Source organism: Oncorhynchus masou, chromosome 30 (assembly GCF_036934945.1).
Source record: "Oncorhynchus masou masou isolate Uvic2021 chromosome 30, UVic_Omas_1.1, whole genome shotgun sequence".
Lineage (NCBI taxonomy): Eukaryota > Metazoa > Chordata > Actinopteri > Salmoniformes > Salmonidae > Oncorhynchus > Oncorhynchus masou.
Window position 1 is genome coordinate 24,080,929 of NC_088241.1, and position 27,669 is coordinate 24,108,597.

The 27,669-nt window shown below is 41.3% G+C and overlaps 1 protein-coding gene across 1 annotated transcript; it reads left to right on the forward strand.

Annotated features, from left to right (window-relative positions):
• Window positions 1-2,118: 2,118 nt before the first annotated feature.
• LOC135522391 (nucleolar GTP-binding protein 2-like) lies at window positions 2,119-26,058 on the forward strand. Its single transcript, XM_064948593.1, has 16 exons — window positions 2,119-2,306; window positions 2,976-3,066; window positions 3,283-3,377; window positions 3,676-3,815; window positions 8,878-9,062; window positions 9,373-9,439; window positions 10,573-10,731; window positions 14,996-15,109; window positions 15,862-15,990; window positions 20,247-20,351; window positions 21,138-21,296; window positions 21,958-22,065; window positions 22,623-23,125; window positions 23,628-23,704; window positions 25,158-25,240; window positions 25,407-26,058. Exons 1-16 carry the CDS (start codon window positions 2,243-2,245, stop codon window positions 25,542-25,544), a joined length of 2,217 nt encoding a protein of 738 aa, XP_064804665.1. The 5' UTR covers window positions 2,119-2,242; the 3' UTR covers window positions 25,545-26,058.
• The last annotated feature ends 1,611 nt before the right edge of the window (window positions 26,059-27,669 follow it).

Here is a 27,669-nt window from a genome sequence, read left to right on the forward strand (position 1 = left end):
ATATACATATAATCTAATAATATCCGACTGGTGTTAGCCTTATTGACTATTCTGATCTAATCTTCGAAGATAGTTTTATTGTCTTCTTAGACATTTATAAAGCCTTCGATACAGTGGAACATAAGCTTATATTTCTCTCCCTTGAGAAATTTGGTTTTGGGGAATTATTTTGTAGTACTATTAAAACTCTTAATATGAATGGCAACAGTTCCATTAAATTAAAGCATGGCACTTCTCCCAGATTTGATTTGAAAAGAGGAATTAAGCAAGGTTGCCCAATTTCACCTTACCTTTTCCTGCTTGCAACCCATCTTCTTACAAGTTTTGTTAAATCCAGCAATATAAAAGGGATCTCTGTTGCTGACAGAGATATTATCATAAGTCAGCTTGCAGATGACATCACCTTCTTTTTCAAAGATGCTGACCAGATTTCTAGAGCAGTCGATAAATATTTTTTCCAAAGCATCTGGTATTTGCCTAATCTTTAATAAGCGTGAATTGTTTGTTGTTAACGACTGTGTGATACCCTCTATATTCAATATTACAGTAAATAAAAAAGTAACATACCTTGGGATTAACATTTCTAAGGATCAACAGGAAAGATGCTCATTAAATGTCATATTATAGAAAAAAACTAAAAGAAGTTGAACCATTGGTTGCAAAATGATTTATCCTTGAAAGGTTGAGTATTGCTTTCTAAAGCTGAAGGTATCTCCAGACTTACCTATGCAGCCCAGTCCCTACATCTTGACAACAAAATAGGTAAAGCAGTTGACCAGATGTTATTCAACTTCATCTGGAAAAATCGTAAACATTATATTAGGAAATCTTTCGTTTTGAACATATATGAATATGGTGGTCTGAATTTTTTAGATTTTCCTACTTTGAATAATACTATTAAGATAAATAGAACTAAACATTTCTAAAAGAATCCTAATTGAATTCGGAATTTCATCCCTCATTACACCTTCTCCCATTTTGGTGGCTTCAATTTTATGTTACTTTGTAACTATAACATTGATAAGATTCCTTCAAAATGATCTGCTTTTCATAGACAAGTATTCTTAGCGTGATCATTAATATATAAACATCATTCTTTTCCCCGCATAGGTATTTCATTTGGATGGATATTTTGTATAGAAACAATTCTTTATTTTTAAAGAACTGGTAAGTCTTTAAAAATAAGTTAAAAATGCTGGTAAGTCAACTTTTTAATGCAGAAGTATTGTTACTTAATCACGACAAATGTTTATCTCGTTACAATATTCCTGTTACACATAGAGAGTTTGCCATAGTTTTTGATGCTATTCCATCAGGAATTCTCATGTTGTTTAGAGGTGTAACCAGACCTCACTTTCTTGAACTACCCTTGCTTAATCCAGTTGACTCTCCAATAGGAATAATGTGTTTCTCCTTGCTCTCTCAGAACAACAGATCTATACGTGCTTTATTTCATATATATATTGTATCCATTCCTTATGTCACATCTTACTAGAATACATTTGTCAATAATATCTGTTGTAAAAAAAGTATGGTTATTACCACACATACCTGCTTGTTAGTATTAACCTGCTAATCATTATTTGAAGAAACTCAAAAAATACATTAACATTAACTGTACTTTTTGTGTTGAGCATCCAGAAACAGTCTTACATTTATTTTTGCATTGTTTACATGTAAATAAATTATTTGTTTGGATGTATGTTCATAGTTTTATAATTGTTAATATTCTTGATGACTATTGTTTGTTTATGGGAGAGTGTGCTGCTCGTGTTTCCTTAACTATAATAGGGATGAAGAAACAGAATTTTACCTCGTAAAATCGAATTGTGCAAATGTAAAATTCATATTCATGAATGGAAATTCATGAATAAAAAAAACACTCTTCCGTGTTGTTTATAAGGAATTAGAACAGTACATTCTACATTCTTCTAATAAGAAAGCTGCAAATTAGCTAATCTTCTAATCTGTAATTTGTTGTACCGCCTAGCATATGTTATCATTGTCTGTTTGTATACTTATTGTATGTATACTGGTTTGTCTGCAATAAATAAAAATGTTTAAAAAAACACAAAAAATACACGTACTGTCGTTCTCTGATGACGTCTTTCCGGAATGTGCGGGGACGCTGAGTTAAAACACGTGGTTCGGGTACATAGAAGAAGTTGAAGATATCACTGTACATTTGGAGTGTTTTCGCTTATTGTTCATCGTCTACCTGTGTGTCAGATAACCTGCCAAGATGGTGAAGCCACGGTTCAAGGGGAAAAGCACGATAAACACCTCGGCGGCCAGCAGTAATCCTGGTAAGTTACAGTCCTTGCGCGATGTAACGTTACTGTGTGTTTACAGCTAATGTTAGCTAGCTAACGTTAGCTGGCTAAGCCGATAGACTTTCTCTCTGAAAAGACGAAATGGACAGATCCAACCGTACCCAACTAACGTTATCTATGCAGAAACATTTGGTCCATATGTGACATTCGTGTTAGCTACAATTTGAAAAGTATACAATGTTTGGCACTGACATAATTAGTTCACTACAGTAACTGGGGCGGCAGAGTAGCCTAGTGGTTAGAGCTAGTGGTTAGAGCGTTGGACTACTAACCGAAAGGTTGCAAGTTCGAATCCCCGAGCTGACAAGGTACAAATCTGTCGTTTTGCCCCTGAACAGGCAGTTAACCCACTGTTCCTAGGCCGTCATTGAAAATCAGAATTTGTTCTTAACTGACTTGCCTAGTAAAATAAAGGTTAAAAAAACCTACCTAATTTAGCTACACATTATGTCAAACGTTATGCCAAAAAAACAACATAACTTCCATAACAACATTGAGAACTACACGTTCTATGGAGTTCCAATATTGTTCTGACACTGACAATTAATTAACCCGAAATACCACCACCTATAATCTCCAACACTGTGTGTGACATGAAATTGCTATATCACCGTAACTTTACCTTATGACTACCTTTTACAGACCGACCCAAGACTCCTGCAGGTTCAGGCAACAGCATGAGGGACCGAGCAACTGTCAGGCGTCTGAATATGTACAGACAAAAGCAGAGATGGTAAATGATGGGTGGGGGAAAAATGTGACACTTGCCCTGTGACTTACATATGAACTATTTCCTATAGTGCTAGTGTAACGCTCAGGTCAGGGGTTGACACATTACCCAGTTAGAGCACACTAGTTCCTGGTATTCCAAAGTTAGCTCACCTTCATTCTTTCTTGTTTAAAATGATTGTTTTGTCATATATTTGCCTGTAACATCCTCTGCCATTAGCAACAACAGAGGCCAGGTGATCAAGCGTTTGTCGTACCAGTCCACTGTTTCTGATGGGACACAGGCCAGAGTGGAGCCCAACATCAAATGGTTTGGTGAGTAGTGCTTTTAACAGCAATTGCCACACTGTCACTGGTTAACCCACACATTTTCTTGTCTGTTTTTATTATTGATTGGACAGGTATAATGGCAATTTGTCTAACAATTGATCAGCTCTGAGCAAGTTCAAACTGTATACAGAATGATGAAGTTCTTGTCAATAATGACTGGCAAACTTTAACAAATCTGTTTTTATGCCTTTTTAAAAATATCTGTATGTGAGATAAGATGGTAGCTTCAACTCACACACACACACACTGGATAATTCTTCCCCTCTGGTCTCCTCTGTCTCAGCAAACACTCGGGTCATCAAGCAGTCGTCTCTACAGAAGTTCCAGGATGAGATGGGTGCAGTGAAGAAGGACCCATACCGCATGGTGATGAAACGGAGCAGGCTGCCCATGTCACTCCTGCACGACAGAGTCAAGGCACACGTAAGTACCAAACAGGGTCATATTAATTTGGGCACACTATAGTGTGGTCACGATACCAGCATTTTGATCTCGATAGCAGGTCTAGTATCATGATATGGAAACAATACCGTTGCAAAAAATGTCACCGCATAACCACTGGTCGTAATTTTTTTTAAACATATGTTGATAACTAGTTTTATTAAACCTTCATTTAGTACATCTAAAATAATATTACATTTCTTTCAAAAAATAAAACACCATATCAGGAGACCATCCGCCACCTCATCAGGAGCATGCCCAGGCATTGTAGCGAGATCATACAGGCACGTGGAGGCCACACACACTACTGAGCCTCGTTTTTAGTTGTTTTAAGGACATTACATAAAAGTTGTATCAGCCTATAATGTGGTTTTCCACTTTTGAATGTCACTCCAAATTCAGATCTCCATGGGTTGATTAAATTTGATTTCCATTAATCATTTTTGTGTGATTTTTGTTGTCAGCACATTCAACTATGTAAAGAAATAAGTATTTACTAAGAACATTTCATTCATTCAGATCTAGGATGTGTTATTTTAGTGTTCCCCTTATTTTTTTTTTGAGCAGTGTATATGTACACACACAAGAGTATATCTGATGTTAGAAGAACACTTTCTAGGTTCTGTTGGATAAATAACTCTCCAACCATGTGATGTAAAGCCATATCAAGTGAGGTTTTTCTTTCTCCTTTTCCCCCAATTTATGATCAATAAAATTAAAGGCTTCACTGAAATCTAACAATACAGCTCCACCTATCATTTTATTGTCCCATTTATTTTAAACATCAGTCATCTGATTCAGTGCAGTACAAGTTGAGTGCCTTTCTCTTTATTTTTGCTGAAAGTCAGTAGGTAACTTATTGTAAAATCAGTACTCCGTATTCCTCAGGTAGCCAATTTCTTAGAGCCTGGTTACACCAGATTGAGCGATCTTTCGGGTTTAACCAGGCTATATTTGTGGCCTATTCCTGCTTGTTTTGCTCCTCTTCACAGTGAACCAATCTGCCTGTATCGCGTTGTTTTGCAAGAAATAGTTTAATGCAGTCAGCCAACTTTGCACCCCTGCCACCGGTGATTTTGCTACACGACGTACCTGTAGATAGTTCTAAACCATTATTTTCAACTGTAATAGTCTATGCATTATGAGGATTCCTGCTATGAAAGTATCTGCCTGTTTTGTGGCCGGCTGCTACCCAGGCTCTGTCGCAACAGGGAGGTCTGCGGGGGCAATTTCCTGTAGTAGCGTTTTGAGCTTCTCAAAATGCCTCTCTCCCTCCACCATGCGCACAGTTCTTTTCCCTCAGGAAAATGTACAGTTTTCAAAGCTTCCACTGTTTGTTACATCAAGTAGGCCTTCAGCCTACAGTTGAAGTCCGAAGTTTACATACATTTAATCCCTGTAAAAATTCCCAGTCTTAAGTCAGTTAAGATCATCACTTTATTTATTATGATTTTTTTTTAATTTTACCCCTTTTTCTCCCCAATTTCGTGGTATCCAATTGTTTAGTAGCTACTATCTTGTCTCTCCCGAGCCCGTACAGGAGTTGTAGCGAAGGTTGAGTGTCATGCGTCCTCCGATACACAACCCAACCAAGCCGCACAGCGCGCATCCAACCTGGAAGCCAGCCGCACCAATGTGTCGGAGGAACCACCGTGCACCTGGCGACCCTGGATCACCACTTTATTTTAAGAATGTGAAATGTCAGAATAAAGAGAGAGAATTATTTCAGCTTTTTCACATTCCCAGTGGGTCAGAAGTTTACATACACTCTATTGGTATTTGGTAGATTAAATTGTTTAACTTGGGTCAAATGTTTGGGATAGCCTTCCACAATAAGTTGGATGAATTTTGGCCCATTCTTCCTGACAGGTTTGTAGGCCTCCTTGCTCGCACACGCCTTTTCAGTTCTTAGCCTGCAAATTTTCTATGGGATTGAGGTCAGGGTTTTGTGATGGCCACTCCAATACCTTGACTTTGTTGTCCTTAAGCCATTTTTCCACAACTTTGGAAGTATGCTTGGGGTCATTGTTAATTTGGAAGACCCATTTGTGACTAAGCTTTAACTTCCTGACTGATGTCTTGAGATATTGCTTCAATATATCCACATAATTGTACTGCCTCATGATGCCATTTATTTTGTGAAGCAAATCACCCCCACAACATGATGCTGCCACCCCCACGCTTCACGGTTGGGATGATAATCTTTGGCTTGCAAGCCTCCCCCTTTTCCCTCCAAACATAACGATGGTCATTATAGCCAAACAGCTCTATTTTTGTTTCATCAGACCAGAGGACATTTCTCCATGTGCAGTTGCAAACTGTCGTCTGGTGTTTTTATGCTAGTTTTGGAGTGGTGGCTTCTTCCTTGCTGAGTGGCCTTTCAGGTTGTTGACTTAGTACTCATTTTACTGTGGATATTGATACTTTTGTACCTGTTTCCTCCAGCATCTTCACAAGGTCCTTTTTGCTGCTGTTCTGGGATTGATTTGCACTTTTCGCACCAAAGTACGTTCATCTCTAGGAGACAGAACGCGTCTCCTTCCTGAGCAATGTGACGGCTGCGTGGTCCCATGGTGTTTTATACTTGCGTACTATTGTTTGTACAGATGAACTTGGTACCTTAAGGTGTTTGGAAATTGCTCCCAAGGATGAACCAGACTTGTGGAGGTCTACAATTATTTTTTTCTGAGGTCTTGGCTGATTTATTTTGATTTTCCCATGATGTCAAGCAAAGAGGCACTGAGTTTGAAGGTAGGCCTTGAAATACATCCACAGGTACACCTCCAAGTGACTCAAAATGTAAGATGCTTCTAAAGCCATGACATAATCTTCTGGAATTTTCCAAGCTGTTTAAAGGCACGGTAAAGTTAGTGTATGTGAATGTGAAATATTCTGCCTGTAAACAATTGTTTGAAAAATTACTTGTGTCATGCACAAAGTAGATGTCCTAACCGACTTGCCAAAACTATAGTTTGTTAACGAGATTTGTGGAGTGGTTGAAAAATGAGTTTTAATGGCTTCAACCTAAGTGTATGTAATCTTCTGACTTCAACTGTATGTATTAAAAAAATGATTGTAGGACATTAGCCCACATTTTACTGATGGATTAATCAATTGTCCTACATGGCTATATAGAAACACTATCATATTTATAGTTATCAATCTAGCTAGATGTTTTGAGATCCCTCTTCCTTTGGATGTAAGTATTATAGCTTATAGGCCGATATGCACAAAGAGCAAAAATCTGATAATTCTGGATCCTTTTTTGACAGGTTTCATATCAAAATATCAATCATGCATTCCCTGTATATGTTAGATGAAATAATAGCTTTTTTAATCAGTCTACCATTTCTGTATTACTTGGCACTGAGTAATTGTCCAGAGCCCTGCCACTAATGTGCAGTGAGTGTCCTTGTATTTGTTATCAAGCAACATGGTCAAATTTATCACTATTTGACTTATTGTCCATTTTGCCCTGCTAAAAACGCCCCAAATGTCTCCAAGCAACACTTCTGTCCAGTTCTTCATGTTCTCTCTGAACATTGTTGTTGACTGAGTTTCAGTGTTCTTTTCCCTCTAAATAGCTCCATATGCGTGTAAGACCTTTCAAGATGCTCAAAGCTGTTGGAGATGAATGGCCTTTTCCTTTTTTACTCTCCCTGCTTTCCCCACTCCTCCTTCCTTCTCTTGCCATTTTATGTCTTAGGCCATTTCAGGGAATTGAGCCCCATGCCAAAGCAATGTGAGCAAGTCCAGATATGTTGCATAAATTATTTTTAATTGGATGTCAATTCTGGTTCTCGATCTGTTCCTGCTCTTCACTGTTTGTTGGCAGAGTGTTCTCTCGCCATGGTCTTTGTCAGGTCTCTTATTCTATTTTATGGTGATGTTTTCACCATAGTTTCTGTCTTCAGTCGGTAACACATATTTGGAGTTTTTGCTCCCCTTCAAGGATTTTTTTTGTTGTCATTTACTGTTAATTTTAAAAGCTAGGGTTAGCAATATAATGCTGCAAAAAAAGACCAGAAGGGGTGGAAGAATGAAACGGGAGGTGATGGACGCATAGTTTTAGAAAGAACGACCTCCAAAACATCCTGGCGGGTAGTCAAAGTGAAGCTGAAATCTTAAACATCATTGCTTTTGACAAGATCCATAAACTGTTTGTTTTCTCTTTCTCTCCGTGTTTGAATAGGACTATGGCTTCCTTTTACGGCTGTGTTGGAGGGTATTTAACTCCTAATAAGATCTGGCACAGACAATGCAGTTTATTGACCGTTTCACTGCGTACTTGGGGTTCTGTGTGTTGTGTGTGTGTTCTCCACCGTTGTTTATTGGTGGAACCCCTGGAACATGGCCACCAGCTCCGTCGCATAAAGCTTTGCGGTTTGCACCAACTAATTATAACCTAACATATACCTCACACGGAACACACATGGAATTCTACATCACTGTTCTTTCTCTCCACCACGGTTCCACCCAAGAGTTTTGTTCCAGCTGTAACAACCTCCAAGCCGTTGTGTTTTAGTTCTGCTTGTTTCTTCGCAGTGAGAGAAATAGCTGTTGCTTTAATGGAAGCATTTATTTTGCATTGCATGCACCATTACAAAGCCACACTACACAACGCAGGCGGCCATAAATATGTTGTGCGAGCACAGAGCTGCTCTCCTCCAGCCCCCCAGGGCTGTGGTTTGTCTGTTAGGCAGCTGAACAACTTGCAGACGTTATGTTTTGAGGACACTTGTGGTTGTAGAGCTCAGACACCCATTGAAAACCATAAGAGAGTGCAGCACAGAGGTAATTGCATCTATCGTCCCACATTTCCACATCCGTCTTTCACATCTATCGTAAAGTCTTCCCCTTGTCTGTCTTCCGAATGTCTCCCTCCTGCTGCTTCTCTCAGGAAGCAGCTGTGATAGAATGGCCTCTCAAATAGATTGCAAAAGCCCCTTTTTCTCCTCCTGTCATCTAACCAATGCAGTCTGTCAAGCAATTTTGTCTAAATTATCTCTCCCCATCTCCCCCCCATGGCCACAATCTTCTGCAGAACTCTAAGGTACACATCCTGGACACCGAGGGCTTTGAGACCACGTTCGGGCCCAAGGCGCAGCGTAAACGACCCAGCCTGATGGTGGGAGATGTGAAGGACCTGGCAGAACAGGCCGAGGTCTCGGCACAGACCTACAGCGCTGAGAAGGACCGCGACCTGGTCACCGAGGACGACGGGGTCAGGTAAGTGCAGTACCTCCTGTCACTTTGGCACTGTTAATTCTGTCACTGGCTACTGTCACTGATGTCACTTTGACTGACAGTGACAATGCCTTCAAACAGTACTGTGCTTTTTCAGGTATTCAATGTCTACCAATAACTATTAACCATTTTCTATTTACTACTACCCCAATTCTATGATTAATACTAAATTTTCTTTGTTTTGATAACATAGCCTAGGTTTTGACTGTATGTCGGTCCACATGAGCAGTTCCAGTCTGTGGTTATTGTTAGGGTGTGGGCACCTGTTGAACTGTATGTTATCTATACACAGAGAGGAAGCTCGTGAGGAGATTTTCAAGAAGGGCCAGTCGAAGAGGATTTGGGGAGAACTCTACAAGGTACAGCATCTTTCTATCGGATTGATATAGGAATGTTTATTGTAGTTCACCTTGATCTTTCCTAATAGATGCTACGTACGGTGCAGGTATCAGGGATGCGAACTTGCCACTGTATGTTTCTCATATCGAAATGAATGACAGAATGCATCCCTACTCTTCCTCCAAATAGAATATCAAAGTTCAGAGCGTGATGACCGATATAGCATAACGGAACTCTTCATCCAATAAAATCACGTGTGATGGCTGTGAGCAGCTCTCCGCATCCCCTAACTAGCCATTAGTCTACTCAGCTGCTTTTCTCCCTCCATTCTTTCTGTTCAGCTCTATCAGTTAAAAAAAAAATGTTATTTAGCCTTGATGGCGAGCTGGGGTGTGCAGGCAGTAATGGGGTTGAATATGCATCTTTTCATTTCACCTGTAAGGCTAAAGCAGGCCAGTCTGACTAAGCTTTGTTGTCATGCAGCCTCAGTCACTGCCATAGAGTAAAAATGGAGCACAGTGACAGTCATGCTTGTACCTTTTACATCACTGAAAATAAAGTTCCAAACCACTTTTTACTGCAAATTGGGGCTAATGTTATATAATTTTATAAATCATGTCACAGGCTGTTTTTATACTACTCATGGGCCGCAAGTTTTTGGTTTGATAACAAGCAACCTTGTTTAGTCATGTTAGCTAACAACATGGTACCATGGTTATGCACACATTTTGCTGGCACAGGGATAGAGGAATAGGGATAGATGCTTCAAACGTAGGCTGCATATGCATAATCAATGTAATTCTAAGCTAAATCTGAATAAAAATGTGTTTTTCTGGTGTTCCTTAAATTCTGTTTGGTGCCTAACATTTGGGAGGAGTGTGTGAGAGGGATGTGTGACTGAGTGAGCGGGAAAGAGGATCATTGCATTTATACTCCTTCCTACATTGAGGCCTTTAAATATGAGCAAATCAGCTATGTTCTGCCTTGGCCTTTTCTATTATATCGTATGAAGTTGGTATTTTAACAACCTCTTTCTGGCACATTTTTGGGCCCTCATCGGTTTGCATCCCTGAAGTATAGGGATTTTAGATCAACTAAGAACTCTCAAACCCTGAATCTGCTTCCTCTCTCAATCTCACTCCTTAACCCGCAGGTGATAGACTCGTCAGACGTCATCATACAGGTGTTGGATGCCCGCGACCCCATGGGTACGCGCTCGCAGAGCATCGAGACCTACATGAGGAAGGAGAAGCCTTGGAAGCACCTGATCTTCGTGCTCAACAAGTGCGACCTCATCCCCACCTGGGTCACGGTAAGAGACCCCTTTTATCCTGAGACAAATACACGTGTAGTGGGGTAATAAGTATCGTATATGAGGATTACACTGAACAAAAATATCAATACAATATCTCAAGTGTTGGTCCCATGTTTCATGAGCTGAAATAAGAGCCCAGACATGTTCCATACGCTAAAATGTTGTGCACAAATGTGTTTACATCCTTGTTAGCATTTATTTTTTGCCAAGATAATCCATCCTCCTGACAGGTGTCGCATATCTAGAAGCTGATTAAACAGCATAATCATTACACAGGTGCACCTTGTGCTGGAGACAATACAAAGGCAGTAAAAAAGAAGGCCCGTACACTGTTAACCTCTAGCGTTGAGTAATCCCGTATCCAGGAGCGTAATCAAAGCCTCAAGCTCATTACCATAATGCAACGTTAACTATTCATGAAAATCGCAAATGAAATGAAATAAATATATTGGCTCACAAGCTTAGCCTTTTGTAAACAACACTGTCATCTCAGATTTTCAAAATGTGCTTTTCAACCATAGCTACACAAGCATTTGTGTAAGAGTATTGATAGCTAGCATAGCATTAAGCCTAGCATTCAGCAGGCAACAAGAAAAGCATTCAAATGAAATAATTTACCTTTGAAGAACTTCGGATGTTTTCAATGAGGAGACTCAGTTAGATAGCAAATGTTCAGTTTTTCCAAAAATATTATTTGTGTAGGAGAAATCGCTCTGTTTTGTTCATCAAATTTTTGGCTAAGAAAAAACCCCGAAAATTCAGTCATTACAACGCCAAACTTTTTTCCAAATTAACTCCATAATATCGACAAACATGGCAAACGTTGTTTAGAATCAATCCTCAAGGTGTTTTTCACACATCTATTCGATGATAAATCATTCGTGGCAGTTGCCTTTCTCCTCTGAACCAAATGGAAAAGTGCACGCAGCTGGAGATTGCGCAATTTCGGAGGAGGACACCAAGCGGACACCTGGTAAATGTTGTCTCTTATGGTCAATCTTCCAATGATATGCCTACAAATACGTCACAATGCTGCAGACACCTTGGGGAAAGGACAGACAGTGAAGGCTCATTCCTGGCGCATTCACAGCCATATAAGGAGACATTGGAACACATCACATTCAAAATCTGGGGCACTTCCTGTATGAAATTTCATCTTGGTTTCGCCTGTAGCATTAGTTCTGAGGCACTCACAGATAATATCTTTGCAGTTTTGGAAACGTCAGTGTTTTCTTTCCAAAGCTATCAATTATATGCATAGTCGAGCATCTTTTCGTGACAAAATATCTTGTTTAAAACCGGAACGTTTTTTTATCCAAAAATTAAAAGAGCGCCCCCTATATCGAAGAAGTTCAAGGCCCATCTCTAAATGTGCAGTTTTGTCACACAACGCTACAGATGTCTCAAGTTTTGAGGGAGATATGAATTGGCATGCTGAATGCAGGAATGTCCACCAGAGCTGTTGCCAGAGCATTGAATGTTAATTTCTCTACCATAAGCCGCCTCCAAAATCATTTGCGAATTTAGCAGTAAATCCAACTGGCCTCACAACCACATACCACTTGTAACCACGCCAGCCAAGGACCTCTACATCTGGCTTTTTCAACTGCGGGATCGTCTTGAGACACCCGGACAGCTGATGAAACTGGGTTTGCACAACCAAAGAATTTCTGAACAAACTGTCAGAAACCGTCTCAGGGAAGCTCCTCTGTGTGATCGTCGTCGTCACCAGGATCTTGACCTGACTGCTTTTCAGCATCGTAACTGACTTCAATGGGCAAATGCTTACCTTTGATGGCCACTGTCACAATGAAAAGTGTGCTCTTCAGGGATGAATCCCGGTTTCAATTATACCAGGCAGATGGCAGACCGTGTGTTTGGGCGAGTGGTTTGCTGATGTCAACGTTGTGAACAGAGTGCCCCGTGGTGGGGTTGTGGTATGGGCAAGGCATAAGCTACGGACAATGAACACAATTGCATTTTATTGAAGGTAATTTGAATGCGTGGAGATGCCATGACAAGATCCTGAGGTCCGTTGTCGTGGAATTCATCCACCGCCATCAACTTATGTTTCAGCATGATAATGCACGGCCCCATGTCGCAAGGATCTGTACACAATTCCTGGAAGCTGAAAATGTCCCTGTTCTTCCATGGCCTCCATACTCACCAGATTGAGAATGTTTGGGATGCTCTGGATCGACGTGTACCACAGCGTGTTCCAGTTCCCGCCATTATCCACCAACTTCTCACTGCCATTGAAAAGGAGTGGAACATCATTCTACAGGCCACAATCAATAGCCTGATCAACTCTATGCTAAGGAGATGCGTCGTGCTGCATGAGGAAAATGGTGATCACACCAGATACGGACTGTTTTTCTGATCCACTCTCCTCACTTTAAAAAAAGGTATCTGTGACCAGCAGCTGCATATCTGTATTCCCAGTCATGGGAAATCCATAGATTAGGGCCTAATGAATGTATTTAAAATGACTGATTTCCTTATAGGAACTCTAACTCAGTAGAATCTTTGAAATTGTTGCATGTTCCGTTGATATTTTTGTTCTGTGTATATACACCTCCCGTACGTCTCATAATAAGACTAAGCAATTGGCCTATTAAAATATGTTTGACTCCAAAATATAAATGGCAATATGCATGAGGCTATGTTTGAGTTAAAGTGATAGGCAATCAAGAAATGTCTGATAATGGAGTTCTAAATAGAAGTGTGTTTTAATGGCTTTGTAAAATGAGGCACAAAGCTTAAGTTGCAAGCATACAAGGCATTATTCCAAGCCTATAGATCTTAACCTTAGCTTTCAAGACAAAGCATGACAAATATGCCGATTTAGGCCAGAGACCTAGAAGCATAGGAAATGAGAATTGATCATACAACCTTCCTCTGTGGACTGGATACAGGATAAGAGGGCGAACAGACCTTGATTCCATTGATACCTTCTGAGGTGTAACCTTTTCAACCTAAAAACAACTACAATTGACCAATCAAACGACACCAAGTTTATAGTAACCTGATCACCAAGGCCCAATCTCAACAGGATGTCACATAATTTAAAGGCTTGTGTGGGGTATGAGACCATTGTAAGTAAGACAGAATTCCTGAAGACAATAACCCCTTTGCATAGAGTAATTCAGTGTTCACCCTGTACAGATGAGTTACCACTTCTGACTCACTTCCCACTTCTGACACCATTTTTTGGGGGGCTCCCGAGTGGCACAGCGGTCCAAGGCACTGAATCTGTGCTAGAAGCATCACTACAGACCCTGGTTCGATTCCAGGCTGTATCACAACCGGCCGTGATTGGGTGTCCAATAGGGCGGTGCGCAAGTGGCCCAGCGTTGTCCGGGTTTGGCTATCATTGTAAATAAGAATTTGTTCTTAACTGACTGGCCTAGTTAAATAAAGGTTTAAAAAAAAACACAGATCATACATCCATATAGATTGCATCAGTTATCCTCGCCCTACAGCTCCAGGTGGCAGAGAGCACATCAATTAGGGCCGAGCCCAGAGGTCAGGCCAAGTCACAAGGGCCGAGTCTCAAATCCAAGTCATGCATTCTGAGCAAATCAAGTAAAAAAAATCTTATGTCCCAAGGTCTCGATTTGTAGTTATGTCTGACTAACATTTAAAAAAAAAATCAAAAATAGATCTTTTAGGTGTTTTTTTCTTTCTCATGTCTGTGAAGTTATATTTATAAAAAAAGTAAATGAAGTGAAAAATAAACTAGGAAGTTCTATCTGCAATCCAATCACAACAAATGCAGACCAATCAGAACACATGTCTTTGCCATCTCCCTTTAAGTATGGTTTAGGCTAGTCTAACTAGCAATAATGGCACGCAAGCAAAAAACGGTGTCAAATCTTTTAATTAGATTTCACGTTGTTGTTCAGTGATAACAGTAATTTGTCTGACCATAATACATTAAGAAATGTATCTGTTTTCTATTTTAGTAAAACCAGTGCTATTTTATAATTTATGTATTTATATTATTTACTCCATCAGCATCAGAGAAGATGATGCCTTACCCTAATGATACATTTCTAGACATTTTTCAATGGCCAACTGAATTGTGCATACTTGCAGGATATTTGATGGGTTTGACATTCGCCTGGTTTGTAGGCTGCAATCTACACACTTTCCTTTCATACTGACACACGTTCTGGGCAAACTAATCACAATTTCACGTAGAGTAAATGTATGTCCATGTCTGTCTGACTTAGGTCTGTCTGTTTTGTCTTCAAACCAGAAACGCTGGGTAGCCGTGCTCTCCACAGAGTACCCCACCCTGGCCTTCCATGCCAGCCTCACCAACTCGTTCGGCAAGGGCTCCCTCATCCAACTCCTCAGGCAGTTTGGCAAGGTAGGTACCACTTTCTCACACATGAGTCTCCCACTCCACACGGACTGAACTAAACTCCCCAATTGGTCAAAAGTAGGCCCTTAAGGGGCAGAGGTTGGTACAAATGGGCAACTTTTGTCATGGCGCCCTACTCTAACCACCCTTTTGAGCGTGCGGCTCCACACACGGTTCTCCCATCTGCTGCCGAGCTATTGTTGGTATGCACGGGCCATAAAACAGGGCCTTCGATGCTCAGAGGAGGCTTAGTTAACATAAATCAAGTTGAAAGGTATATCGCTGACACTTTCCCTGTTGGGTTTAAGATAACCGTGTTGAGTAGAAAACATACTAAGGTTTCCATGATCTCTGTGTGTGTGTGTGTGTGAACTGAGGTTCTTTAGGCATTTGCCCCACTCCAGCGGTTTAAGTTGTTGGCCTCGGCTCACAGACATGTCAGAGAGATAACGAGGCAAAGAAACAGTTAAAATAAATGGCTGTTAGAATTGACCTTTCGGGACAAAGTGGAGAGACTAATATTTATACCTACCTCTTGGTTTTGACAGATTTTTCATCCATGGTTTAGACTTATCTGCTTCCAGTAGCTATTTTTCTCTGGTGAAAACAAGCTTTTTTAGATTACATGGTCATAAGTTTTATTAGTATTGGCCTCTGTCGAAGTGCTTTCTAGAGTTGTGGCTCTCCAGAATTGAAGACAGGTTAAGTTTAGACTATTGTTCAGGAAACTGCTATTTTAACTTGTTTTGCCTCTTCAGCTCCACACAGACAAGAAACAGATCAGCGTTGGATTCATTGGCTACCCCAACGTGGGAAAGAGCTCTGTCATCAACACTCTACGCTCCAAGAAGGTCTGCAACGTGGCACCCCTCGCTGGTGAGACTAAGGTATGGTATCATTCCCCTCAAAAATACCTTCAAAATAAAAACACTTGAACATAAGCCCATATTGATACCGGAGGTGTCATGAGCAAATTACATATGTCCATGTAATCTCAATAAAGGCCAATGCAGAGGGGACAATCTCACGCTATTCCCTTGATTGCTAAGAGCTCACACAAAATGGGATGTTGCAGGCAGCACTGTTTGTGTATCAATGTGCTACTACTCATAGCCTAAGTAACTTCCCGACGATGTGCTGAGGTGTATGTATTTAAACCCTTCGCCTCGACTATATACACTATCGTTCAAAAGTTTGGGGTCACTTATACATGTCTTAGTTTTCCATGAAAACATACACAATGAGTTTGTCAAATTAATTGGAAATATAGTCAAGACGTTGACAAGGTTATAAATAATAATTGTGTCCTTCAAACTTTGCTTTCGTCAAAGAATCCTCAATTTTCAGCAATTACAGCCTTGCAGACCTTTGGCATTCTAGTTGTCAGTTTTGTTGAGGTAATCTGAAGAGATTTCACCCCGTGCTTCCTGAACCACCTCACACAAGTTGGACTGGCTTGATGGGCATATCTTACGTACCACACAGTCAAGCTGCTCCCACAACAGCTCAATAGGGTTGAGATCCGGTGACTGTGCTGGCCACTCCATTATAGACAGAATACCAGCTGACTGCTTCTTCCCTAAATAGTTATTGCATAGTTTGGTGCTGTTGTAGAAGGAAATTGGCTCCAATTAAACGCTGTCAACAGGGTATGGAATGGCGTTGTAAAATGGAGTGATAGCCTCGCTTCTTCAAGATCCCTTCTAACCTGTACAAAGCTCCCACTTTACCACCACCAAAGCACCCCAGAGCATCACATTGCCTCCACCATGCTTGACAGATGGCGTCAAGCACTCCTCCAGAATCTTTTCATTTTGTCTGCGTCTCACCAATGTTCTTCTTTGTGAGCCGAACACTTCAAAATTAGATTTGTCTGTCCATAACACTTTTTTTCCAATCTTCCCCTGTCTAGTGTCTGTGTTCTTTTGCCCATCTCAATCTTTTTATTTTTATTGGCCAGTCTGAGATGTGGCTTTTTCTTTGTAACTGCCTAGAAGGTCAGCATCTCGGAGTCGCCTCTTCACTGTTGACATTGAGACTGGTATTTTGTAGGTACTATTTAATGAAGCTGCCAGTTGAGGAATTGTGATGCGTCTGTTTCTCAAACTAGACACTCTAATGTACTTGTCCTCTTGCTCAGTTGTGCACCAGGGCCTCCCACTCCTCTTTATATTCTGGTTAGAGACAGATCTGTTCTGTGAAGGGAGTAGTCGACAGTGTTGTACGAGATCTTCAGTTTCTTGGCAATGTATCGCATGGAATAGCCTTCATTTCTCAGAACAAGAATAGACTGACGAGTTTCATACATGTCTACATTGTATTTCTGATCAATTTGATGTTATTTTAATGGACAAATCTTTTGCTTTTCTTTCAAAAACAAGAACATTTCTAAGTGACCCCAAACTTTTGAACGGTAGTGTACGTCTTATACCTGGCAGAGACGTGGCCAAAAAGCAAGAAAAACAATAACCCTCATCCTTCATTTCCTCTCTCTGGACCCATTTATCCTGTTTGGAACCAAACGGTGGATCTGGAGGTCTGGAAACCCCACTGAGGGTCATACTATCGGAGTTGGCCGTCTGTTGCCAGAGCTGTGAGCAAAAAAGATCAGTTTTTTTTCTCTCCCCTTTGGGATCTATCAGATCGGCGTGTACCAGCAAGAGTTTATCGCCCAATGCAAGGTGGCTCTTGCCAGAGGCTGCTAGCGTCTGTCTGTCTGCCTTTGTCTGTGGCCAAACAAGGTTGTTCAGCATTGGGCTGGCCCTCCTCGCTCTCTCTCGCCCGGTTGTTTGAATGGATGTGCAATGTTTGTGTTTCTGTGTATAAAAAAAAAGCTTGTCAGATATTTCCTTCCATTGTCCAAATTGGGATATGAGTATTGGTTTTCAGGCAGAAGAGAAAAAGAAATGTGATTCTCAGTATAGTAGCCAGCTCCTCTCAAAAGCAGGGGAATAGACCTTCTTACCAGGGGTTGGAACTGAAATTATTTTCCAATTGTTTTGTTCCTTTTCAAACCTCTGAAATCAATACTTTTTTCCATTTACCTCAACATTAAATTACTTCACCAATGGATAGAACCGCTTGCTATGGAGCAGACAGACTATGTACATACATTGGACAGACAAGTGTAGTGTAGGGTGCGGTGTGCGACTTTGGGAATCTTGTTCTTATGACATGCATTATCTGAATTAGGCCTACAGATGTATACCTACAGAGGAGTGGCTTCTATGAAGGAACTTTGAATGTCTTTGAATTTCAGAGATTTGGCTTAACTAACGTTGGACCAGAGCTAGCCCTTAATCATGTCGCTGTTCCATTACAATACACAATGCTGCCTAGAGTTTGAGAGCTAGACCAGAGCTAGCTAGCTAACAAGCATATGTGCAGAGTGGCACCAGAATTAAAATTCAACTGTCTTACCTTTTTGTAGTTACAAAATTCAATGTGAAACGTGATGACTATAGTATCCTTAACTAGCATGGATTTAAAAAATATAGTTCCTTTCACTGATAATCATAATAAACGAGATTCTATCCACTTCCTCATTTATGTCCCCGTTGTTGCATAGAGATTTATAGAGCTAGTAATGTTTTCTGTCCCATTATGGCGTCTGTAAGCACACAGGCAGCGCCATTGAGACCAATACAACATTGTGATCTCTATACAACAACTGTTCAGAGAATGAGGATAGAAACTCATTTCATATGATTATCATTGAAATTAACAAATGTATAAAATATTGATTACTATGTATAGATTTGTAAGACTATAAATGACCAACCACCCAGTTTTGGTGTAGTTAGGTCTATTTCCCTGCTTTTGAGAGGCGCTGGCTACTGTACCGGGAGATTTCCAGCAATTGCGCTAAGCGAACTTCAATCGCCAAACTGCACGCTGCCATATAAAAATGGTATTCATGAGTTCGTCTGACTCTGGACAAGTAGATAAACAACCTAAATCAGACCTAAATTAGATCCTGATTGGTCGCCCCCCAGGTAGTAGGGTAGGAAACAACACATCTGCCTCTCTGACCCTCAACATGGGGGGCTCTCTGGATGTGTGCTCCTGTACTCCCTGTTCACCCACAACTGAGTGGCCAGGCCGGACTCAACACATTAAGTTTGCCGACGACACGGCGGTGGTAGGCCTGATTTAGGGCTGTTACGTTGACCGTATTACCACCACACCAGCAGTCACGAGTCATGAAGTCAGTCAAATTCTGTGTGACCGTTTAGTCACGGTAATTAGGCTTCTCCAAGCTCTGATGCTGCTGATGATCATTAGTAGCCTGCCAAACTGCCAGGTACTGAGCACTCTATTGTCCCCTCTATTCACACTGATATCGATGCAAATGTGATCAAAAATCTAATCAAACACTTCATGAGAGCCCATGAGCTCATGTTGCGCAACATTTCTATAAGCTATGCAATTGTGTGAGAAAACAGCGTGATCGCTTCTATTAAAAGAGAATCCCATCAGTTTTCTATAGGCTAGGCCTACTATATTAATTTCTCAACTTTCCTAATATTAAGCGCATTGCTTGTCTTTGCAACAGGAGTATAGCCTACCTGGCTGGCATGAAAATAAACCACGGGGAAAAGCGTCTTCCATTTGCTATTCAAGCATAGATGACGTGTATTTTTTCCACCTACCCCTGTTTCGAGAGGTGCATGGTAATGGTCCATTCTAAATCAAAACAAATTTCACACATTTTATTTAGTATATGTAAAGACAAGATTTAATAAAAGCATTATATGCATAATCGCATTTGTGGTCACTTTTGAAAATGGTGTTTTCCCGCTAATGGAACATTTGAGAAATATTTATTTCTTGCACTGAAAACAATAGTTAAACTTTTGTACTATGGGGGATAGTCGATTGACATAAGCTAGTGCTTTTGGTGTTCGTTTTGGTGTTCGTTTTTAGCTGACAAAGTACATGTGGACAGTTCTGTGGTGCGCTCTGAATGGTCTATCCTCTTTTTAAGATCTGTTTTGTTTATGTTGATGCACTAGGGTCTTTATTTCTGCTACATTATCAAATGTGATTGTCCCAAACCGGTGAAAAGTTGTGAATAGGCTCCGAGTATAAAATCATTAGATCCTGTTACTTAGCTGATCTTGGGCCCGGTCTCTTCTTCCAGGTGTGGCAGTACATCACTCTGATGCGACGCATCTTCCTCATCGACTGCCCCGGTGTCGTTTACCCCTCTGAAGACAGCGAAAGTGACATCGTGTTGAAAGGAGTGGTATGTTATTATTTTTCTCAATCAATAATCTATATGGTGGTTCTTGTTTTGTGGAAAACCATTTATTATATTTTATTTGAGTTGGCAGGGTTGTGTGTGTGTGTGTGTGTGTGAGTTCAAAGTATTGGGACGGTGGAAAATGGTTTGTTTTGGCTCTGTAACTTCAGCACATTGGATTTGAAATGGTTAAAGTGCAGACGGTCGGCATTAATTCGAGGGTATTTTCATCCATGTTGGGTAAACTGTTTGGAAATGTACTTTTTGTGCCCCCCCCCATTTTAGGGGAACAAAAATATTTGGACAAATTCACTTCAGTATTAAAATAGTCAAAAGTTTAGTATTTGGTCCTATATTCCTGGCATGCAATGATTTCGTCAAGCTTGTGATGCCAAACTTGTTGGATGCATTTGCTGTTTGTTTCAGATTATTTTGTGCCCAATAGAAATTAATGGTAAATAATGTATCATTTTGGTGTCACTTTCATGGTGAATAGAATGTTTCCGAACACTTGTATATTAATGTGGATGCTACCATGATTACAGATAGTCCTTAATGAATAGTGAATAATGATGGTTGAGAAAGTTAGATGAACAAATAGCATACTCCCCTCCCAAAAATTGCTAACCTCCCCTGTTAATGTAATGGTGAGAGGTTAGCATGTTTTGGGGGTATGATATTTGTGTGTCCTAACTTTCTCACTGATAATTTTGTATACTTCCATGTCTAAACCTGTACCATTTCTAACCTAACAAGTGTATCATTGTACGCTTCACTGCTGTTTCCCAGGTGCAAGTGGAGAAGATCCGTAACCCGGAGGAGCATATCCCGGCGGTGCTAGAGCGGGCCAAACCAGAGTACATCCAGAAGACGTACCGCATCCCCACCTGGAGCTCCCCAGAGGACTTCCTGGAGAAACTGGCGATGCGCATGGGCAAGCTCCTCAAGGTCAGGGCCTGGGTCATATTAATTGGCGCACACCGTAGCAAAACATTTGAATGGAAAACAAAAAGTGTTTCTTATTGGACAACCCCAGATAGTCCCTCCCTGTTTCAGTCAGTTGTTTCTTGTTTGGTACTTAATTAACATCTCCCCGGAGTGTATCAAAGGGGGCTGGAGTCACAGTCCAGGGTCATTGACTGTAGGCTGTTGGTCGCTCCAGATCTGTTTGTGCTTCATAGCCAACCCCTATGGTTGTCGTTTGGCATGCTAATGACCATAGGGATTGGTAACACAGAGCACAGATCTGAGACCACCAGGCTACATTGTCTGGGCTGCTTGTCTGACCATCTTTTATCTGTCTGAATTAGCTTTATAACTCTTTGTGGTCAATGGAATTGGAGTGTCACAATATATATTAGTCCTGAAAGGTGTATGTTCAGGATTTATCTTTGTGTATTTGAGAAGCAATAGGTCAGTGGTAAATGATCTTCCCTAAACATACAGTTTTTGTATGGGCCTTTTTTTGATCAGTTTGAAATTCTACACTTGACCCTAAAGCTTATTTGGAACTCATCAATCCAAGTGGCACAAGGTCTGTATAAGGATGCTCCATTTATTCCTACTTTTATTTTCTTCTCATGTTTCCCTAATGCATGATCTGTTGCAGGGGGGTGAGCCAGACCTTACCTGTGTCTCCAAAATGGTGCTGAACGACTGGCAGAGAGGACGCATCCCCTTCTTCGTAAAACCCCCTGGCTGTGAGGAAGAGCATGAGGTGAGGGGTGGACGAACGGCTGGAATAAAACCCTCTGTCTCGCATACAAAAACAAAGACATTCCCAACAGTAATGTTAGCACATATTCTAGTTATAGTCTGCCACCCTCTGGCTAAATGTAAAATATCATCACAGGACTTGCCAAGAGTGCATGCATGGTCACGTTGACTTTCTTTGCTCAAGTTATCTTTTTATTTTATTTATTTGACAAGTAAAAATAGATATAAAGCTGCTCCAGCCCAGGACAACAATGCAGACATTAAAATGATTGAGGCTAAAACCCAGTCTTATTTCCGTTGTGGTCATCTCAGGTGAGCAACAAGATTGTCCACTCTGAAATGTACACATGGTCTGCATGCATCCCGATTCTCTACCTTTCTCCTGAAGTGTGCACTTTCACACACTCCCCATTGTGGATTTAATTGGATTGGTGTAGGCATTGGCTGAAGGTAGTTTCCATTTTTAAATCCACGTGAATAACTGCAAGTGCCCACTTCAGGTGAATCGAAACCTAGCCATGATTATGAAAGCTGTACTGACTGGTGTGGTGTTTTCAGGGCAAGGATAAATTGCCAGTGGAGGGGGCACCAGACGCTACAGAGTGTGTACAGGAAGAAGGAGCAACAGAGGAGCAGTGCATGGAGATGGTGGCTGCAGTGTCGGCCGAGCAGGAGGCCCAGCAACAGCAGAAACACAAACATGAGCAGGTGCAGAAGATCCTCTCCAATGTCCGGCAGAATTTCGGCAAGATCAACGTGGCGCCCGAGTTCAACGACGAAGACCTGGCACCCGTGCAGACGGATGACCTCGCTTTCTCTGACCTGTCCGGCTCGGACGTGGAGAAGGATAGCGAGGAAGAGGAAAATGGAGAGGAAGAGAAGGAGGATGGGGAGACAGCAGCCGGTGACGCTGAGGCCGCTGCCACCACCCCAGCCGGTCAGCCTGCCAAGGTGGAGGAAAAAAAGAGTTCTCGTGAGACGATCCGCGAGCTGGACGGGAAGATTGCAAAGTACAAGCAGTTCCTGGACCGGGCCAGACTCAAGCGCTTCTCCGCCATCCGGTTTGCCTTATTCTTCTCAGTTCTCCCCACCACTTATCATTTCAGTCTTGTTTTGAATATATGCTTAATTAAGCTCCCATCAACCCCAGAGCTTGCCCAAAAGACGGACATAGCTCTGTCCCAAGTGGCACCCTATTCCCTATATAGTGTACTACAAAAATAGTGCTCTATGCAGGAAATAAGATGCCATTTGGGATGAAGCCATAGAGAGAGCTGAAGGGTGCCTGGGTCCTTTGAGGTGACACATGATTGGCAGCTGCTCATACTGTTCTGTCTGATCGATGGGGTTTATCATTTGTTGATTTGTTCCGCACACTCACCTACCGTCTCTCTCTCGCTGGAGAACTTCAGCTCACGCCCCCTCGCTCAACAACGTCAAATAAGAGTCATCTGCGGCCAATTTGCTTTCCATTGTTGGCTCAGCGAATAACTACTGGACTAAACCGTCTGGATGTTTAGGGAGTAATGAGGTTATGTGACGTCTCTTCTTTTTTTTGTACAGGATTCCGAAGGCACTTTCTGACAAAGTGCTCACAGACATGAAAGTGAAGCAGGCGGGGAATAACCCACAACCTAAAGGTAACAACTTAATTTCAATTTAATTGTGATTTTCCTTCCTTTTACCTGACATCCCAAATGCAGGGGTTAAAGTTCTGTCACTGATGGATTTCTGTCGTATGGATTTAAAAATATATACATTTCAAATTGAAAAGGACTGGAATTGGTCAAACTTGCAGTTTAATACATTTACAAAATGATCCTCTTTACCCTAAAAGCATGATGGTCATTACTTTTTTGTTACATGAAAGGGGAGGTTAACCTCCCTCCAGACATTCAATCTGAGATCAACTTTAGTGTCAGTCATGGGATTTATTTTCCCATGAAATGTATTCCATCAAAGAATAAAAGGGCCTTCTCGCAAAATATGCACCTTCCTTTACACAAGTCTTCATGGATGGCAGCAGATAAAATGTATAACTAGAGTAGGTATTTGGCCAAAGACCACTGTTAAACTGACCACCAAACAAGCAATCAAACCATATAAAGGGGGATACCTAGTCAGTTGTACAACTGAATGCCCTTAACTTCTTGGCGCACCGATCCCTTTAGCGGGATCATTTGTCAACATCCGCTGAATTGCAGAGCGCCAAATTCAAATTAAATTACTAAAAATATTTAATTTTCATGAAATCACAAATGCAATATAGCAAAACACAGCTTAGCTTGTTGTTAATCCACCTGGCGTGTCAGATTTCAATAAAGCTTTACAGCAAAAGCTATCCAAGCGTTTGTTAGGACATCTCTCGCAGCAGACAAAACATTAAACAGCTAGCAGCAATGTACATTGGTCACGAAAGTCAGAAAAGCAATAATAAATCGCTTACCTTTGATCTTTGGATGTTTGCACTCATGAGACTCCCAGTTACACACTATTTTGTTCGATAAAGATTATTTTTTATATCCAAAATACCTCCATTTGGTTGGTGCGTTTTTGTTCAGAAATCCAGGCTTGTGCAGGTCACGACGGGGCAGACAAATTCCAAATAGTATCCGTAAAGTTTGTAGAAACATGTCAATGTTATACTCAGACAATATTTTGACAGTTTTGGAAACTTTAGTGTTTTCAAGCCTAATCTGACAATTATATGCATATTCTAGCTTCTGGGCCTGAGAAATAGGCAGTTTCATTTGGGTACTTTTTTCATCAAAATACTGCCACCTACACTCAACAGGTTAACTGAAATGTCTTATACATTTAACCCATTGCCTCTGAATCAGAGCGGTACGGGGGGCTGCCTTAAATTGAAATCCACGTATTCCACGCCCGGGAAACAATGGGTTAACTGCCTTGTTCAGGAGCAGAACGACAGATTTTTACCATGTCAGCTCAGGGATTCGATCCTTTTGGTTACTGGCCCAACGCTCTAACCACTAGGCTGCCTGCCGCCCCAATGGGAATGTCCTATTAAGTATTTTAGTAATTCCATGCCTATGGGTCATCCACTTACTTGCCAACCTTTTTGTTCCTCAGCCGTAACACAGGTCGGCAAGAAGAGGAAAACCGAGGAGGCAGAGGAGCCCACACGTCCACACAGAAGTTTAACATCCAAGCAGGTACTGCATGTTCACTTACCCTGCTGTTTGACATCAAACAGGCCCATCCATCTTGACTGGACGCCTCTGATGGAAAGCCACTCCCCCTACCGCTATTGTTAATGGAAGGCCGGCCCTGTTCCTCCTTAAGCTTAAATCTCCCTCATTTGTGTCCCCCCCTCTGCAGAGGAGAGCAGCGGATCGTGCTCAGAAGGTGAAGAAAGTTGGAACGCGCTATTACGAAACACACAACGTCAAGAACAAGAACAGAAAGATGCCTACAGCGCCCAGCGAGGGCAAGAAAGCCAAGAGATCGAAGCGCTAGTCTGGGGTTCGAGACACCAAATTGGGTCATTTCTAATAAATATTTATTTTAATGACCCTGTCATTGTAATGACTTGTTTTAAGTTGTCTTGGTACCTACCCTTGGCATCTTGATGGAAAGTGATTTGGGTTAGGTTGCATTGAGTGTATTCGATTTTGATCAACCTAATCGCTTGACGCCTTAACCTAATCCTGAGTGACCTTCGACGAAGTGACAACGATCAATGTTGCGTCAAACTATTACTTAAACTCATAAGGAGTTTCACTGCGAAGTGAAAGGATGAGTGTCATCCAAAAAAAGTACATTTGTACTGCATAGCCTGGATGCCAGTCTGTTTTCATTCTTTTGCTAACTCCTTATGGAACTGTCAAATTTGGCATGACAATTCCATAAGGAGTTGGCTAGAGAGCAGAAACACACTGGCACCCAGGTTATGTACAGCACTTTTGGAAAAGAAAAGTGACAATTTTTCTCCAAATATACATGTCATAAAATAAAGAATGTGAACAAATTATTAGAATTGTTTTATTTATTCCGCTATAGTAATGCAAGGCTTTATGGTTATGAAGTAGACTTATTACATAATGCTGTGTTGGACGATCTGAAATCTGCCAGTTATTGATCACTTGTGGAATGAAGGGGTCACTTTTGGGGGCAATGAACCCTTCCAGCTGGGCCTGTAAAGGAGAAGAAATTGAAATGTTAAATATCAAGTATGTGGACACCCCTTCAAATGAGTGTATTCAGCCATACCTGTTGCTGACAGGTGTATAAATTTGAGTACGCAGCCATGCAATCTCATACAAACATTTCAGTAAGGGCATTCTACTGCCAGAGCTCAGTGACTTTCAATGTGGCACTGTCATAGGATGCCACCTTTCCAAGAAATCAGTTTGTCAAATGAATGCCCTGCTGGAGTTGCCACGGCCAACTGTAAGTGTGGTTATTGTGAAGTGGAAACGTCTAGGAGCAACAACGGCTCAGCCGCTAAGTGGTAGGATACAAGCTCACAGAACGGGGCTGACGCGTGTAGTTTGGAACTCCCTACCGAGTTCCAAACTGCCTCTGGAAGCAATGTCAGCACAAGAACTTCATAAAATGGGTTTTCCATGGCCGAGCAGCCGCACACAAACAGTGCCAAGCGTTGGCTGGAGTGGTGTAAAGCTCGCTGCCATTGGACTCGAGCAGTGGAAACGTGTTCTCTGGAGTGTTGAATCACGCTTCACACAAACCTGGGTTTGGCGAATGCCAAACTAGACTCCATGTCCTCGAGGGGCCGGACTTGAACCTGATCGAACATCTCTGGAGAGACCTGAAAATAGCTGTGCAGCAACGGTCCCCATCAAACCTGAGACAGCTTGAGAGGATCTGCAGAGAATGGGAGAAACTCCATATTTATTATTATTAGGTGTGCCAAGCTTGTGGTGTCAACCAAGAAGACTCAAGGCTAATCGCTGCCAAAGGTGCTGCAACAAAGTACTGAGTAAGGGGCCTTAATACTTATCTAAATGTTTTTTTTTTATATATAAATTAGCAAACATTTCTAAAAACCTGTTTTCTTTGTCATTATGGGGTATTGTGTGTAGATTGATGGGAAATAAATATTTTAGAATAAAGTAGTAACCTAATAAAATGGAAAGTCAAGGGTTCTGAATACTTCCTGAAGGCACTGAACGAAAGTATAAACGCAATATATAACAATTTCAAATATTTACTGAGTTATAGTCCATATAAGTAAATCTGTCAATTCAAATAAATTCATTAGACTCTGATCTATGGATTTCACATGACTGGGAAAACATATGCATCTGTTCGACACAGATACAGTTGAAACTGGGATTCATCTGTGAAGAGCACCCTTCTTCAGCGTGCCAGTGCCCATCAAAGGTGAGCATTTGCCCACTGAAGTTCGTTACGACGCTGAACTGCAGTCAGGTCAAGACCCTGGTGAGGACAACAAGCATGCAGATAAGCTGACCGTTTGTGCAAAAATTCTTCAGTTGTGCAAACCCACAGTTTCATAAGCTGTCTGGTTTGCTGGTTTCAGAAGATCCCGCAGGTGAAGAAGCCGAATGTGGAGGTCCTGGGCTGGCGTGGTTACACGTGGTCTGCAGTTGTGAGGTCG